General features: G+C 51.1%; 1 protein-coding gene across 1 annotated transcript in view; it reads left to right on the forward strand.

Annotated features, from left to right (window-relative positions):
• LOC116954924 (fibrillin-2-like) overlaps positions 1-17,554 on the forward strand; it is a 516,076-nt gene that overhangs the window by 326,148 nt on the left and 172,374 nt on the right. Inside the window, exon 9 of the mRNA XM_076052694.1 lies at positions 1,712-1,846. Coding sequence (XP_075908809.1) covers positions 1,712-1,846 — 135 coding nt within the window. The remainder of the gene's footprint in view (positions 1-1,711; positions 1,847-17,554) is intronic.

The raw sequence follows: 17,554 nt of genomic DNA on the forward strand, positions 1-17,554 counted from the left end.
GTGAGAGATTAGCATGTCAATGTTAGAGATCAGCATGTCAATGTAAGAGATTAGCATGTCAATGTAAGATACCAGCATGTCAATGTGAGAGATTAGCATGTCAATGTAAGAGATCAGCATGTCAATGTAAGAGATCAGCATGTCAATGTGAGAAATCAGCATGTCAATGTGCGAAATTAGCATGTCAATGTAAGAGATCAACATGTCAATGTAAGAGATCAGCATGTCAATGTGAGAAATTAGCATGTCAGTGAGAGAAATTAGCATGTCAATGTAAGATATCAACATGTCAATGTAAGAGATCAGCATGTCAATGTAAGACATCAGCATGTCAATGCAAGATATCAGCATGTCAATGTGCGAAATTAGCATGTCAATGTGCGAAATTAGCATGTCAATGTGAGAGATTTGCATGTCAATGTGAGAAATTATCATGTCAATGTAAGAGATCAGCATGTCATTGTAAGAGATCAGCATGTCAATGTAAGAAATTAGCATGTCAGTGTAAGAGATTGGCATGTCAATGTAAGAGATCAGCATGTCAATGTAAGAGATCAGCATGTCAATGCGAAGAATTAGCAAGCAAACGTCAAATCGGAGAGAGCTCGGCAAGAGTCACCGCCACGTCGAGGTGCCCGTGAACGGCCGCTGTGTTCGTGAATGTGACTGCTCACATAGGCAGCTCTCAATGTCAATGTAAGAGATTAGCATGCCAATGTAAGAGATCAGCATGTCAATGTGAGAAATTAGCATGCCAATGTAAGAGATCAGCATGTCAATGTGAGAAATTGGCATGTCAATGTGAGAAATTAGCATGTCAATGTAAGAGATCAGCATGTCAATGTGAGAAATTAGCATGTCAATGTAAGAGATTAACATGTCAATGTGAGAGATTAGCATGTCAATGCAAGATATCAGCATGTCAGTGTAAGAGATCAGCATGTCAATGTAAGAGATCAGCATGTCAATGTAAGACATCAGCATGTCAATGTAAGACATCAGCATGTCAATGTAAGAGATCAGCATGTCAATGCGAAGAATTAGCAAGCAAACGTCAAATCGGAGAGAGCTCGGCGAGAGCCACAGTCATGTCGAGGTGCCCGTGAACGGCCGCTGTGTTCGTGAATGTGACTGCTCACATAGGCAGCTATCCCGCCCACGTATGTTCCCTGCCTCGGCAGCTCTCGCAGCTAGGTTCTTTCTTTTTTTTAATCACCCGATGGCGATTTGCTCGCGTCGAGATCGAAACGTCGTGATCTTGCCGCTGTCATTTTTATTATTTTATTTTTTCTTCTATCTACGGGGCTTTACCTAAAGACCCCAGGAATATGCATTCCCGCGGTCGAGGAAGCTTCGAGTCGAGTCTGTTGCAGGCGACACGGGGGATCTTTGCCCTTCACCTTCTTGCCGCTTTCGCTTCGCGCCGCCGCCGCGGCGGCTCAGCGGCCGGCGCGGGTGCGCCGTGCCGGGCCCGGCGGAGGCCCCGGCGGAGTCCCCGGTGGAGGCCCCGGCGGAGGCCCCGGCGGAGGCCCCGGCGGAGGCCCCGGCGGAGGCCCCGGCGGAGGGCCCCGGCGGAGGCCCCCGGCGGAGGGCCCCGGCTGTCGTGGATCGTCGCCCGCGGCCTTTCCCCACCGGAGCCCCGTTTCAGCTACCGGCTCGCGGCTTTTCCCGCGGGCGAACCTTTTCGTTTTCTTCCGTTGCCGTTGGCCAGACGTGGACGAGTGCGTGGCGGATGCTGGCGCCTGCGGCGGCGGCGGCGGCGGGGAGTGCTCCAACACCATCGGCAGCTTCTTCTGCTCGTGCCTGCCCGGCTACGTCGCCGGCGCCGACGGCACCAAGTGCATCGGTGAGCCGCGGTTTTCGGACTCCGTCGCGCGCCGGGTATCTCTGTTCCGCTGTTGGACGAGCGCGAGGGTCGGAGGGGGAGGGGTGCGCGTTGAGGCGCTGCTGCTCCTTCCTCGTCAACTCCATCGCTCTCCTCCTCCTCCTCCTCCACGTCAACTCCATCATGTGTACACACGTACACGCGCGCACACACACACACACAGCCACATACAAATGAAATGAAAACAAACAAGAAACATCTGTGTGGGGGGGGGGGGGGGGACGCTCGTGAGTTTGCACAGCATCATCGGCGCGTCGTCTTTCCTGCTCGCCTGCAGTTTTGTCGATTATCTGGCTCGTTGTGGCTCGTTCTGGCTCCCCTGGGAGCCATTGGCCACGGTGCAGATGTCCATCGCTCAGTCGGTCAGTCAGTGAGTGGGTGGGTGAGTCATTGAGTGAGTAGCTTAGTCAGTGCCTCAGTGAGTCAGTGAGTGAGTCGGTGAGTCATTGAGTCAGTAAGTCAGTGAGTCATTGAGTCAGCCATTGAGTGAATAGGTTAGTCAGTGTCTCAGTGAGTTAGTGAGTGATTTAGTTAGCCATTGAGTGAATAGATTCAGTGAGTCAGTGAGTGAGACAGTGAGTCACTGAGTCAGCCATTGAGTGAATAGGTTAGTCAGTGTCTCAGTGAGTCAGTGAGTGAGTCGGTGAGTCATTGAGTCAGTCATAGAGTGAATAGCTTTGTCAGTGAGTGAGATAGTGAGTGATTTAGTCAGTAAGTCAGTGAGTCATTGAGTTAGCCATTAAGTGAATTGGTTAGTCAGTGTCTTAGTGAGCCTGTGAGTGAGACAGTGAGTGATTTAGTCAGCCATTGAGTGAATAGCTTAGTCAGTGTTTCAGTGAGTCAGTAAGTGAGTCGGTGAGTCATTGAGTCAGTAAGACAGTAAGTCATTGAGTTAGCCATTGAGTGAATAGCTTGGTCAGTGCCTCAGTGAGTCAGTGAGTTAAACAATGAGTCATTGGGTCAGCCATTGAGTGAATAAGTTAGTCAGTGTCACAGTGAGTCAGTGAGTGAGACAGTGAGTAATTTAGTAAGTCAGTGAGTCATTGAGTCAGCCATTGAGTGAATAGCTTAGTCATTGCGTCAGTGGGTGAGACAGTGAGTGATTTATTCAGTAAGTCAGTGAGTCATTGATTCAGCTACTGAGTGAATAGCTTAGTCAGTGTCTCAGTGAGTCATTGAGTAAGTCAGTGAGTCATTGAGTTAGCCATTGAGTGAATAGCTTAGTCAGTGTCTCAGTGAGTCATTGAGTAAGTCAGTGAGTCATTGAGTCAGCCATTAAACGAAAAGGTCAGTCATTCAGTCCGTCCGTCCGTCAGTCATTGAGTCACCCAGCCAGTGCGTCAGTTTGTTGGTCTGTCAGCGAGCACCATGGCTGGACTCGGTGGGCCCTGGCGCGGGAGACGGAGCAACGGAATCCGTGAGCGGGGATCGGTTTCAGGCAGCGTGGTGATGGTGGTGGTTGTGGTGGTGTTTGTGGTGGTGTTTGGGTGGTGGTGGTTGTGGTGGTGGTGTTTGGGTGGTGGTTGTGGTGGTGTTTGGGTGGTGGTTCTGGTGGTGGTGGTGTTTGGGTGGTGGTTGTGGTGGTGGTGTTTGGGTGGTGGTTGTGGTGGTGGTGTTTGGGTGGTGGTTGTGGTGGTGTTTGGGTGATGGTTGTGGTGGTGGTGTTTGGGTGGTGGTGGTGGTGTTTGGGTGGTGGTTGTGGTGGTGGTGGTTGTGGTGGTGTTTGGGTGGTGGTTGTGGTGGTGGTTGTGGTGGTAGTGTTTGGGTGGTGGTTGTGGTGGTGGTGGTGGTTGTGGTGGTGGTGGTTGTGGTGGTGGTGGTTGTGGTGGTGGTTGTGGTAGTGGTGGTGGTTGTAGTGGTGGTGGTGGTTGTGGGGGTTGTGGTGGTGGTTGTGGTGGTGGTTGTGGTGGTGGTGGTGGTTGTGGTGGTGGTGGTGGTGGTTGTGGTGGTTGTGGTGGTGGTGTTTGGGTGATGGTTGTGGTGGTGGTGGTGTTTGGGTGGTGGTTGTGGTGGGGGTGGTGGTTGTGGTTGTGGTGGTTGTGGTGGGGGTGGTGGTTGTGGTGGTGGTGGTGGTTGTGGTGGTGGTGGTGGTTGTGGTGGTGTTTTGGTGATCAAGCGTGGCTACTCGACGTCACGTGTCGCTCACTCCAGTCTGACCGGCGAGCCGGAAATGTTTTTAAAGAATAAAAAAAAATATTTATCTCTTTTTAACATAATATATATTTTTACGTATTTTTAAAAATTGTATACATATTTTTTTTAAATATCTAACTTTTTAAAATATCTTTTTTAAAACTTTTTTTTGTTAAAAACAGTAAGAAACAAATCATTTTTTGAAAGATATTTTTTTAAAAAAATGTACATATATATATTTTTTTGAAATATTTACAATAATGAAAAAAAATAAAAGATATACTTTTAAAAAAAAAAACCGGGAGGGGGTGGGTGGGGGTGGCATAGATCGTGTGCGGGGATCGCGCCCACGCTCCGCGCGTTCTCCTCGCACGCGGAGGGAACCCAAAGCGGTTCCCACACTCGCTGGGGCGTCGCAGATTAAACAGCGGCGGCCTCTCAGGCAGTCCCCCCCCCCTCCTCCCCCTCCCCCCAACACGCGGAGCCAGCGGCGTGAGGTCATCGTCGTCATCGTCGGTGAGAAACGACTCTGCTGGGCTTGAGCCCCACCACGCCAGTACACCCCCCCCCCATCCCCCCCCCCCTACGTCCTACCCCCCTCTTGTTCCACCACCCCCCTCTGCCCCCCCTCGTCTTCCACCCCCCATCCCCTTCCACATCCCCCCCCCCCCATCCCATTTGCAGCCTCCTTGCCCAGAAGCATGAGGTCGTGGGTTCGATCCCGACTGACGCCTGCTGCTGTATATTTGGAGTTTGCGTGTCTCTCTCTCATCATCACGGTGGCTAGGAGATGTTAACTACCTCGCCTGGTACACGGGAAGTCGTGGGTTCGATCCCGACCCTGACGCCTGCTGCTGCTGCTGTATATTTGGAGTTTGCGGTGTCTCTCATCATCATCATCATCATCACGGTGGCTAGGAGATGTTAACTACCTCGCCAGGTCCACAGGAAGTCGTGGGTTCGATCCCGACCCTGACGCCTGCTGCTGCTGTATATTTGGAGTCTGCGTGTCTCTCTCTCTCTCTCCGTGGTCGCCTAGATTTTCCTCGGGGTCCTCCGGTTTTCTTCCCTCCCCATTTAGAATAAACATCGCCGCGCGTTTAGAGGACTTGGCTGCTATGAAGTTCCACGTCGTGATGACGATGAGCTATCATTTGTGGCCAGGTCGCTTCTGAAATAAAGCTACGTAGCTAACAGCGGCACCTTGCCTGGTTAAGTAACGAAAAATATTGTTCAGTTTCAAAAGTTGCCTCGGGGCAAGTGCGGTTCTCAAACACCGACGAAGGCCCTCACAGAAAACGAGGGGGTGGGTGGCCAGCACCATGCCACGCCGCACCAGGTACTCACTTGAGGCTGAGTCTACCGAGGGGAAGCCCAGGACCGTTTCAGATAATCGTCACCGGTGCTGAGCGGGAATCGAACCGGGATCGCCGGGTTCGTAGCGCAGCGTAGCGCCAACCGCTACGCTGCCGCTCCCCACACTCACACACATGCACTCAACCACAACCGTCATTCGCCACTAAGTGGCGGTGACGTCACCACGACGCTTGTGCCAGGCCATGTGCACCTTGAGGCCACGTGAAGTGTCGAACGCCCGCTGGCAGGAGGTCACGGTGCAGACCTAGATGCCACGGGTCGACTGACTGAGACGACTGGCTGATGCACCACCTGTGCCCCCTACTGTTCTAACTTGCTGTGTTTTAGCTATCCGGCGCTCCGCTCGTTGTTGTGAGCGTCACTCCTCCGCCCTCCGTTGTTGTTGGAGGGCGACTGCCTCCAACTGCCCAGTAGCGTCCTTCACGAGCCTCCTCCACAGAGGCCGATCTTGACACCGCTGGTACCAGTCATCGGCAAGTCCACTCAGCTCCACGTCCTCCTGTACCACATTACTCCATCCCTTCTCTAGCCCGTGCCGCGCCCGTTTAGCCCCCTCGATCTGGCCGAACAAAAGCTGTTTAGGCATGCGGTGGCTGGGCATGCAGGCTACATGATCCAACCAACACAGCCTTGCCTGCCGGAGGAGCTCACCGATGGGACTTTGTCCACATCTTTCCAGGATTTGTGAGCTCTTCACACAATTCAGCCTGGATAAACCCAGAATGGATCGTAGACAGGCCAGCCTAAATGTTTTTAACCAGCGAAGATGTTCCGTTAAGGGTGTCCAAGTATCACAAGCGTAGAGAAGGGAGGGATTGACCGTGGCCGAGAAGACCTGAAGCTTCGTGCGGAGTGATAGACCAGGTAGCTTCCACACAGCGTTACGCAACCAATGAAAAGATAATGCCGCTCGACTGATTTGGAGTGAGACCTCTGCTGTTAAACCGGCGCCGGTCATGAGCACACTGCCAATGTATGGGAAACTCTCCACTCTCTCCACAACTGCCCTATCACCAATTGGGAGTTTTGGGGGTGGAGTGTCCTATGGTACAAAATACCCAGGCAAGTGCTTAGTTTTGGTGGTGCTGATGGTAAGGCCCCATCTCTTAGTAGCACGCTCCAGTCTCAGCAGCAGCGTCTCCAACTCCTCCTCTGAATGAGCAGCTATTACCAAATCATCGGCATACATAACGTGGTTGAGCAATAGGGAGCCATCCCTTGACCGCACCCGGGCATCGATCAGCCTCCCATTGTATCTGCACCAAATGGAAATTCCTCCGGTACAGCTATTGAAGGCTTCACGAACTACGTGGTCAAAATAGATGTAAAATAATGTGGGAACCAGAGGACATCCCTGTCACACCCCAAGGTGTACAGGGAATGACTCGGACTCCCGGCCACGTAGTTTTACCCGGGCCCGCTCACCATCATGAAGGTCCTTAATGACCGTGAGCAGTGGGTCAGAGACTCCGAATGCACGAAGAACAACCCAGAGCCCAGGCCTACTGATGGTATCATAGGCCTTGACCAGGTCAATAAAGCAGAGATGTAGGTCTTGTTGGAATTCCCTACACCTCTGCTGTAGCAGACAGACAGAAAATATGGCATGTGTGCAGGACCGCCCTTTCCTGAAACCGCATTGGGGATCCGCAAGCCTCTCCTCAGCGTGCTACCTGGCAAGGCGATGTTGAATAATCCTTGCCAGGACCGTTCCCGGCACACTGAGGAGTGAGATTCCCCTGTAGTTGTTACAGTCTTTAGAACGTAAGACCACTGCAATAATTGCAAATTCATTAATCCCTAAAAATGAGCAATACCTAATTAAGCCAAGGGCCTCAAAACCACCTAGACTCTATGGGCTACCAAAGATTCATAAAATCGGCATCCCATTACGACCCATAGTCAGTACAATTGGCTCTGCCACATATCAATTAGCAAAATATAAAACCAAACAAATACAGCCCTACATCGGTAAGACATCTTCATTCATAAAAAATTCAGAACATCTTGTGAATGTGATTAAAGATATTAAACTTACTCCTGATGATATTCTGGTAAGTTTTGATGTGATTTCTCTATTCACTAAGGTTCCAGTGGACGAATCGCTTAAATTACTTGATACACTAGTAAAGAATACCGGTTTACAAAAAGATATTCCGAAACTTGCTGGCCATTGTTTAAATAACACTTACTTCTTATGGAGAGGGGATTTCTTTAAACAAAAGGAAGGAGCAGCAATGGGTTCTCCTTTATCCCCTGCTATAGCAAATTTGTACATGGAAAACTTTGAAATAAGAGCACTTGCCTCGAGCACATTAAAACCATCCTTTTGGTTTAGGTATGTGGATGACACTTTGGTTGTCTGGCCACATGGTAAAGATACACTTAATGATTTTCTAAATCATCTCAATGCACAAAACCCGGCCATCCAGTTCACCATGGAAATGGAGGTGAATAACACACTCCCATTCCTAGATATTTTGCTTGGACATGGCCTAAACGGTAAAATAACACACAGCGTTTACAGAAAGCAAACGCACACTGATGCCTATCTGAATGCAGAATCACATCATCATCCAGCTCAGAAATCCTCTCTTATCAAGACGCTCGTACATCGGGCCAAAACAGTGTCAGATGGTGAGAGTCTAGTGAGAGAGATTAAACACGTTAAAGACGCACTACGACAGAATGGCTACAATAATGCTCAAATTAACAGAGCACTGAATGCCAAATCACGATCGCAAAGCAATACTACTGAAAGCGACCAGATTGTTAAAACAATAAAAATTCCATATATCTCAGGAGTAACTGACAAATTAGCCCGTGTTCTGCAAAAGCAAAACATTACAGTAAGATTTGGTACAGTACACAAAATTCAAAAACTAGTATCTTGCACTAAAGATGCATTACCTAAACTATCAACAGAAGGTGTATATCGGATTAATTGTTCATGTGGCAGCTGCTACATTGGGCAGACGGGACGTAACATCAGCGTAAGACTAAAAGAACATCAGAGAAATATTAAATTATCTCAAACACAACTGTCGGCAGTGGCAGAACATGCTTGTCAACAAGGACACTCAATTGATTTTGACAATGTTGCAGTGGTGTGTAAAACTAATTATTACTGGCAAAGACTAATTAGAGAATCCATTGAAATTGAGAGGAACAAGAATAACTTTAATCGCTCTGACAGCTACCGGCTTAGTGCGGCCTGGAAGCGTATTATTAAATAATACACATTACATTTAAAGAATTACTAATCTACAACTCATTACTAATCATAACCAATGACTGATTACTAATCGATTATATAATTACAATACCCCCCCCCTCCGCCTCTAATCACTGCACCTGATATGAGTTAAGTGATGACGTCACCCTGCTGCTCTATATAAAAACCGGGAGCAAGCGAGGGCTTTACCATTCTGGCGAATTGCCCGATGATGCTGGATGTATTTACCAGCGAAACGTCGTACTCAAACTGTAAATGTGGATTAACTCTTCAACACACCGGTGGGCTGAAGTAGTGAATTATTTGTCTTTTGTCAACGTGACACTTTTTTTGCTGATTGGCCGTGTCGGGTGGTGGAGGGTTACGACACATTTATAAATAAACGCGATCTAACCCAAAAACCTTTATTATGAATAATATTGGTCGCGAAAGCCTACGTGTTAAATTGTTACAGTCTGTGCGGTCCCCCTTCTTAAAGAGGGGGACCATCAGGGCATCCTTCCAATCCTGCGTAACCCGTCTAGTGGTCCAGACTGTTGTTATGATGTCATATAGGGCAGTATGTGCACACGCACTCACACACACAGACACACCTAAACACACACACTCCGAGACACACCCACAGACACACCCACAGACACACCCACAGACACACTCACAGACACACCCACAGACACACTCACAGACACACCCACAGACACACACTCACAGACACACACTCACAGACACACTCACAGACACACACTCACTCACAGACACTCACACACTCACAGACACACACACTCACAGACACACACACTCACAGACACACACACACACTCACAGACACTCACACACTCACAGACACACACACTCACTTACAGACACTCACTCACAGACACACACACTTACAGACACACACACACTCATAAACACACACACACTCATAAACACACTCACAGACACACACACTCACACACTCACAGACACACTCACAGACACTCACACACTCACAGACACACACACTCGCACTCACAGACACACTCACTCACAGACACACACACAGACACTCACAGACACACACTCACTCACATACACACACACTCACTCACACACACACTCACAGACACACTCACTCACAGACACACACACAGACACTCACAGACACACACTCACAGACACAGACACACACACTCACTCACACACACACTCACACACACACTCACTCACAGACACACACACAGACATTCACACACTCACAGACACACTCACAGACACACACACTCACTCACACACACACTCACACACACACTCACTCACAGACACACACACAGACACTCACACACTCACAGACACACTCACAGACACACACTCACAGACACACACTCGCTCACACACACACTCACTCACAGACAGATTGTCCGCCGCCACTGCCGCCAACGCAGTCGCGTCACCACCACGTGGTCTGCACGGCCACGTGGCCTCGCTGTGGTCTCACTGCGACGCGATGTTCGACGTTGCACGCTGAATGTACCCCCCCCCCCAACTCACACAGAGCAATCACAACAGTTGGAACATTTTTCGCGAACGCAAATCACGAAGCAGCAGCCGCAGCCGCCACCCCCGATTCTCCCTTCGCTCATTCCCACGATGTTATTTTAAGTCGGTGTTTGTTTTTAGTAGTTTTTTGTCCTTCGTTTTGCCAGAAATCGTGAACTTTGACGGGGTGGAGGGGGGGGGTCGGTGGTGGCGGGATGGTGGGGGGTGGTGGCGGGCCCCGTTGTTACGGATAACAATCCGCACCATCATGGCATTCATTTTATCTCTCCGGCTCAGAGAATGTAAAAACAATAAATAAATACATCGGTGGTGTTCGGCTGTCACCGCGGGCTGCCCCCAGTACCCCCCCCCTCCATTCCGTGCCGCGCCTGGAGGTCACTGCTGAGGACGCATCTCAAGGGGTGGGGGGGGGGGGTGGGGGGCTTGCTGGTTGTCGCGTGGAAATTCGTAGCGTTGGCCAAGCAAACTTGAGACGCGTGGGGTTTGAAAGATCAGCGCGGCCACGCGGGGAGAGAGAGCGAGAGAGAGAACCCACGACCTCCTGTGTACCTGGCGAGGTAGTTAACATCTCCTAGCCACCGTGATGATGAGAGACAGAGACACGCAGACTCCAAATATACAGCAGCAGGCGTCAGGATCGAACCCACGACCTCCTGTGTACCAGGCGAGGTTGTTAACATCTCCTAGCCACCGTGATGATGATGATGAGAGAGAGAGACACGCAAACTCCAAATACACAGCAGTAGGTATCATCAGGGTAGGTGTGGAACTCACGACCTCCTGTGTACCAGGCGAGGTAGTTAACATCTCCTAGCCACCGTGGCGCGATTCTCCGTGCGGATTCTCCCGCTCACAAGAGACCGAGGAGATGTTTTGATTCATCCGCAAAAAAACAACCAAATGAAATAAAATCAAATAATTTGCCAATTCCGGGGTATTCGTGACGACGTACAGTGGAGCTTGGTGTCCCTCATCCAGCGGTAGATCGTTATTAACTCTCTTGATAACCCAGGAAAGTGACGCTTGTGTGGGTGTGGGTTTTTTTGTTCACTCGGGTCCTGCCAAGTTTGGGTGCGTGGGTGAGGGCCGAGGGGCCTCGATCTTGCTGCTGCTGCTGCTGCAGCTTTATTTGCAGGTCGTTTCAACAGCGTTGGGATTTTTTGGGTTCGATATCATTTAGAGAGCGGTGGTTCTTAACCGCGGGGGTACAAGTCTATGGGTCTCTGTGTGGTGAGTCTATGGGTCTCTGTGTTGTGAGTCTATGGGTCTCTGTGTGTATGGGTCTCTGTGTGGTGAGTCTATGGGTGTCTGTGTGGTGAGTCTGTGGGTCTCTGTGTGGTGAGTCTAAGGGTCTCTGTGTGGTGAGTCTATGGGTCTCTGTGTGTATGGGTCTCTGTGTGGTGAGTCTATGGGTGTCTGTGTTGTGAGTCTATGGGTCTCTGTGTGTATGGGTCTCTGTGTGGTGAGTCTATGTGTCTCTGTGTGAGTGAGTCTATGGGTCTCTGTGTGAGTGAGTCTGTGGGTCTGTGTGAGTGAGTCTATGGGTCTCTGTGTGGTGAGGCTATGGGTCTCTGTGTGGTGAGTCTATGTGTCTCTGAGTGAGTCTATGGGTCTCTGTGTGGTGAGTCTATGGGTCTCTGTGTGGTGAGTCTATGGGTCTCTGTGTGTATGGGTCTCTGTGTGGTGAGTCTATGTGTCTCTGTGTGAGTGAGTCTATGGGTCTCTGTGTGAGTGAGTCTGTGGGTCTGTGTGAGTGAGTCTATGGGTCTCTGTGTGGTGAGGCTATGGGTCTCTGTGTGGTGAGTCTATGTGTCTCTGAGTGAGTCTATGGGTCTCTGTGTGGTGAGTCTATGGGTCTCTGTGTGGTGAGTCTATGGGTCTCTGTGTGTATGGGTCTCTGTGTGGTGAGTCTATGGGTCTCTGTGTGGTGAGTCTATGGGTCTCTGTGTGGTGAGTCTATGGGTCTCTGTGTGGTGAGTCTATGTGTCTCGGTGTGAGTGAGTCTATGGGTCTCTGTGTGAGTGAGTCTGTGGGTCTCTGTGTGAGTGAGTCTATGGGTCTCTGTGTGGTGAGGCTATGGGTCTCTGTGTGGTGAGTCTATGTGTCTCTGTGTGAGTGAGTCTATGGGTCTCTGTGTGGTGAGTCTATGGGTCTCTGTGTGGTGAGTCTATGTGTCTCTGTGTGATGAGTCGATGGGTCTCTGTGTGGTGAGTCTATGGGTCTCTGTGTGGTGAGTCTATGGGTCTCTGTGTGGTGAGTCTATGGGTCTCTGTGTGGTGAGTCTATGGGTCTCTGTGTGAGTGAGTCTATGGGTCTCTGTGTGGTGAGTCTGTGGGTCTCTGTGTGATGAGTCTATGGGTCTCTGTGTGGTGAGTGTATGGGTCTCTGTGTGGTGAGTCTATGGGTCTCTGTGTGATAAGTCTGTGCGTCTCTGTGTGGCAAGTCTATGGGTCTCTGTGTGGTGAGTCTATGGGTCTCTGTGTGATGAGTCTGTGGGTCTCTGTGTGGTGTGTCTATGAGTCTCTGTGTGGTGAGTCTATGGGTGTCTGTGTGGTGAGTCTATGGGTCTCTGTGTGTTGAGTCTATGGGTCTCTGTGTGGTGAATCTATGGGTCTCTGTGTGTTGAGTCTATGGGTCTCTGTGTTTGAGTCTATGGGTTTCTGTGTGGTGAGTCTATGGGTCTCTGTGTGGTGAGTCTATGGGTCTCTGTGTGATGAGTCTATGGGTCTGTGTGGTGAGTCTATGGGTCTCTGTGTGGTGAGTCTATGGGTCTCTGTGTGATGAGTCTATGGGTCTCTGTGTGGTGAGACTATGGGTCTCTGTGTGGTGAGTCTATGGGTCTCTGTGTGAGTGAGTCTGTGGGTCTCTGTGTGGTGAGTCTATGGGTCTCTGTGTGGTGAGTCTATGTGTCTCTGTGTGGTGAGTCTATGGGTGTCTGTGTGGTGAGTCTATGTGTCTCTGTGTGGTGAGTCTATGGGTCTTTGTGTGGTGAGTCTATGTGTCTCTGTGTGAGTGAGTCTATGGGTCTCTGTGTGGTGAGTCTATGGGTCTCTGTGTGGTGAGTCTATGGGTCTCTGTGTGGTGAGACTATGGGTCTCTGTGTGGTGAGTCTATGGGTCTCTGTGTGAGTGAGTCTGTGGGTCTCTGTGTGATGAGTCTATGGGTCTCTGTGTGGTGAGTCTATGTGTCTCTGTGTGGTGAGTCTATGGGTCTCTGTGTGGTGAGTCTATGTGTCTCTGTGTGGTGAGTCTATGGGTCTTTGTGTGGTGAGTCTATGTGTCTCTGTGTGAGTGAGTCTATGGGTCTCTGTGTGGTGAGTCTATGGGTCTCTGTGTGGTGAGTCTATGGGTCTCTGTGTGATGAGTCTATGGGTCTCTGTGTGGTGAGTCTATGTGTTTCTGTGTGGTGAGTCTATGGGTCTCTGTGTGGTGAGTCTATGTGTCTCTGTGTGGTGAGTCTATGGGTCTCTGTGTGGTGAGTCTATGTGTCTCTGTGTGGTGAGTCTATGGGTCTCTGTGTGGTGAGTCTATGGGTCTGTGTGGTGAGTCTATGTGTCTCTGTGTGGTGAGTCTATGGATCTCTGTGTGGTGAGTCTATGGGTTTCTGTGTGGTGAGTCTATGGGTCTCTGTGTGGTGAGTCTATGTGTCTCTGTGTGAGTGAGTCTATGGGTCTCTGTGTGGTGAGTCTATGTGTCTCTGTGTGGTGAGTCTGTGGTTCTCTGTGTGGTGAGTCTATGGGTTTCTGTGTGATGAGTCTATGGGTCTCTATGTGGTGAGTCTATGGGTCCCTGTGTGGTGAGTCTATGGGTCTCTGTGTGGTGAGTCTATGGGTCTCTGTGTGGTGAGTCTATGGGTCTCTGTGTGGTGAGTCTATGGGTCTCTGTGTGGTGAGTCTATGGGTCTCTGTGTGGTGAGTCTATGGGTCTCTGTGTGGTGAGTCTATGGGTCTCTGTGTGGTGAGTCTATGGGTCTCTGTGTGGTGAGTCTATGGGTCTCTGTGTGGTGAGTCTATGTGTCTCTGTGTGGTGAGTCTATGTGTCTCTGTGTGGTGAGTCTATGGGTCTCTGTGTGGTGAGTCTATGGGTCTCTGTGTGGTGAGTCTGTGGTTCTCTGTGTGGTGAGTCTATGGGTCTCTGTGTGGTGAGTCTATGGGTCTCTGTGTGGTGAGTCTGTGGTTCTCTGTGTGGTGAGTCTGTGGGTCTCTGTGTGGTGAGTCTATGGGTCTCTGTGTGGTGAGTCTGTGGTTCTCTGTGTGGTGAGTCTATGGGTCTCTGTGTGGTGAGTCTATGGGTCTCTGTGTGTATGGGTCTCTGTGTGATGAGTCTATGGGTCTGTGTGGTGAGTCTATGTGTCTCTGTGTGGTGAGTCTATGGGTGTCTGTGTGGTGAGTCGATGGGTCTCTGTGTGGTGAGTCTATGTGTCTCTGTGTGGTGAGTCTATGGGTCTCTGTGTGGTGAGTCTATGTGTCTCTGTGTGGTGAGTCTATGGGTCTTTGTGTGGTGAGTCTATGTGTCTCTGTGTGAGTGAGTCTATGGGTCTCTGTGTGGTGAGTCTATGGGTCTCTGTGTGGTGAGTCTATGGGTCTCTGTGTGATGAGTCTATGGGTCTCTGTGTGGTGAGTCTATGTGTTTCTGTGTGGTGAGTCTATGGGTCTCTGTGTGGTGAGTCTATGTGTCTCTGTGTGGTGAGTCTATGGGTCTCTGTGTGGTGAGTCTATGTGTCTCTGTGTGGTGAGTCTATGGGTCTCTGTGTGGTGAGTCTATGGGTCTGTGTGGTGAGTCTATGTGTCTCTGTGTGGTGAGTCTATGGATCTCTGTGTGGTGAGTCTATGGGTTTCTGTGTGGTGAGTCTATGGGTCTCTGTGTGGTGAGTCTATGTGTCTCTGTGTGAGTGAGTCTATGGGTCTCTGTGTGGTGAGTCTATGTGTCTCTGTGTGGTGAGTCTGTGGTTCTCTGTGTGGTGAGTCTATGGGTTTCTGTGTGATGAGTCTATGGGTCTCTATGTGGTGAGTCTATGGGTCCCTGTGTGGTGAGTCTATGGGTCTCTGTGTGGTGAGTCTATGGGTCTCTGTGTGGTGAGTCTATGGGTCTCTGTGTGGTGAGTCTATGGGTCTCTGTGTGGTGAGTCTATGGGTCTCTGTGTGGTGAGTCTATGGGTCTCTGTGTGGTGAGTCTATGGGTCTCTGTGTGGTGAGTCTATGGGTCTCTGTGTGGTGAGTCTATGGGTCTCTGTGTGGTGAGTCTATGTGTCTCTGTGTGGTGAGTCTATGTGTCTCTGTGTGGTGAGTCTATGGGTCTCTGTGTGGTGAGTCTATGGGTCTCTGTGTGGTGAGTCTGTGGTTCTCTGTGTGGTGAGTCTATGGGTCTCTGTGTGGTGAGTCTATGGGTCTCTGTGTGGTGAGTCTGTGGTTCTCTGTGTGGTGAGTCTGTGGGTCTCTGTGTGGTGAGTCTATGGGTCTCTGTGTGGTGAGTCTGTGGTTCTCTGTGTGGTGAGTCTATGGGTCTCTGTGTGGTGAGTCTATGGGTCTCTGTGTGTATGGGTCTCTGTGTGATGAGTCTATGGGTCTGTGTGGTGAGTCTATGTGTCTCTGTGTGGTGAGTCTATGGGTGTCTGTGTGGTGAGTCGATGGGTCTCTGTGTGGTGAGTCTGTGGGTCTCTGTGTGGTGAGTCGATGGGTCTCTGTGTGGTGAGTCTGTGGGTCTCTGTGTGGTGAGTCTATTGGGAGGCTCTGTATCAGTCTAAATTGAATCAATACATTGTCGTAGACATAACAACAACATCTGCCAACGTGACAATGCAGTCGGGTGGTGGAGGGGTTGACGACACCGCGGGCGCGACTCAACTCCCGCGTCCATCGCAGCAGCAGCGCCGCCAGCCGGTGCCGTGGATTTGGGCCCCAACTCCTCAGCAACGGTGGCCCCCCCTAGCCTCCCCCCCCTAGCCCCCCCCTAGCCCCCCCCCTAGCCCCCCCCCTAGCCCCCCCTAGCCCCCCCCCTACCCCCCCCCATTGCTGCCAAGAATCTTCACATCCTGCCAGGGTCACCATCGGCGTGGCACGTGACTCATGGCTGCTGCTGCTGCTGCTCGCTCTGTCTCTCTGTGTCTGTGTGTCTGTGTGGTTGTTTGGCTCTGAGCGGGGTTCTCTCTCGTCCCTCGTCAGCAGAACGTGCCGGGAATGGCTCCTCCCTCCCTCCATCCCCCCTCCCTCGCTCCCTCCCTCCCTCGCTCCCTCCCCCCCTCCCTCCCTCCACCCCCCTCCCTCCACCCCCCTCCCTCCCTCCATCCCCCCCTCCCTCCCTCCACCCCCCTCCCTCCACCCCCCCTCCCTCGCTCCATCCCCCCTCCCTCCCTCCTTCCTTCCATCCCCCCCTCCCTTGCTCCCCCCTCCCTCTATCTCTCCCTCCCTCCCTCGCTCCCTCGCTCCCTCCCTCCCTCCCTCCCCCTCCCTCCCTCCCCCTCCCTCCATCCATCCGTCCGTCATTTCTACCCCCATCCTCCCTCCCTCCATCATCTCAATCCCCTCCCGCCTTAATTTCTGCCTCCTCCTCCTCCACAGCGTTCGCCTCGCTCCCTCCATCCTCTCCGTCTTCTCGAGTGCTTCTGTCCGCCATCCACTCCCTTCTTATTCTTCTTCTTCACTCCCTCCCTCCATTCCCTCCCTCCGTCCACCCTCTCCTCCCTTCACTCATTCTCTCCATCTCCTCCCTTCACTCATTCCCTCCCTCCCTCCCTCCTATTTGAATCCGCCATGGCCATCAGTGTGCGTGGAGTGGCAAGGATCTCATTCTGAGACCCGGCAAAAAGGCGTCTCACTCGCTGCGCCGCTGACCGGCTGATGGGACTGACCGCTCAGCTGATACATTGACATCTGGCGAGTTCACTGGCTGACCGACTGACCGGCTGACCGACCGATCGGATGACTGACCGTCCGGCTGCCTGACCGGCGGAATGACTGACCGGCCGAATGAATGACTGACCGAATGACTGACTGGCTGAATGACTGACTGACTGAAGGACTGACTGGCTGAATGACTGACTAACTGAATGACTGACTGGCTGAATGACTGACTGACCTAATGACTGACTGGCTGAATGACTGACTGACTGAATGACTGACTGGCTGAATGACTGACTAACTGAATGACTGACCGGCTGAATGAATGACTGGCTGACTGGCTGAATGACTGACTGGCTGAATGACTGACTGGCTGAATGACTGACTGACTGAATGACTGACTGGCTGAATGACTGACTAACTGAATGACTGACTGGCTGAATGACTGACTGACCTAATGACTGACTAGCTGAATGACTGACTGATTGAATGACTGACTGGCTGAATGACTGACTAACTGAATGACTGACCGGCTGAATGAATGACTGGC

This window comes from Petromyzon marinus, chromosome 57, assembly GCF_048934315.1.
Source record: "Petromyzon marinus isolate PM22_M1 ecotype Great Lakes invasive population chromosome 57, UKy_Petmar_22M1.pri1.0, whole genome shotgun sequence".
NCBI classification, from domain to species: Eukaryota; Metazoa; Chordata; class Hyperoartia; order Petromyzontiformes; family Petromyzontidae; genus Petromyzon; species Petromyzon marinus.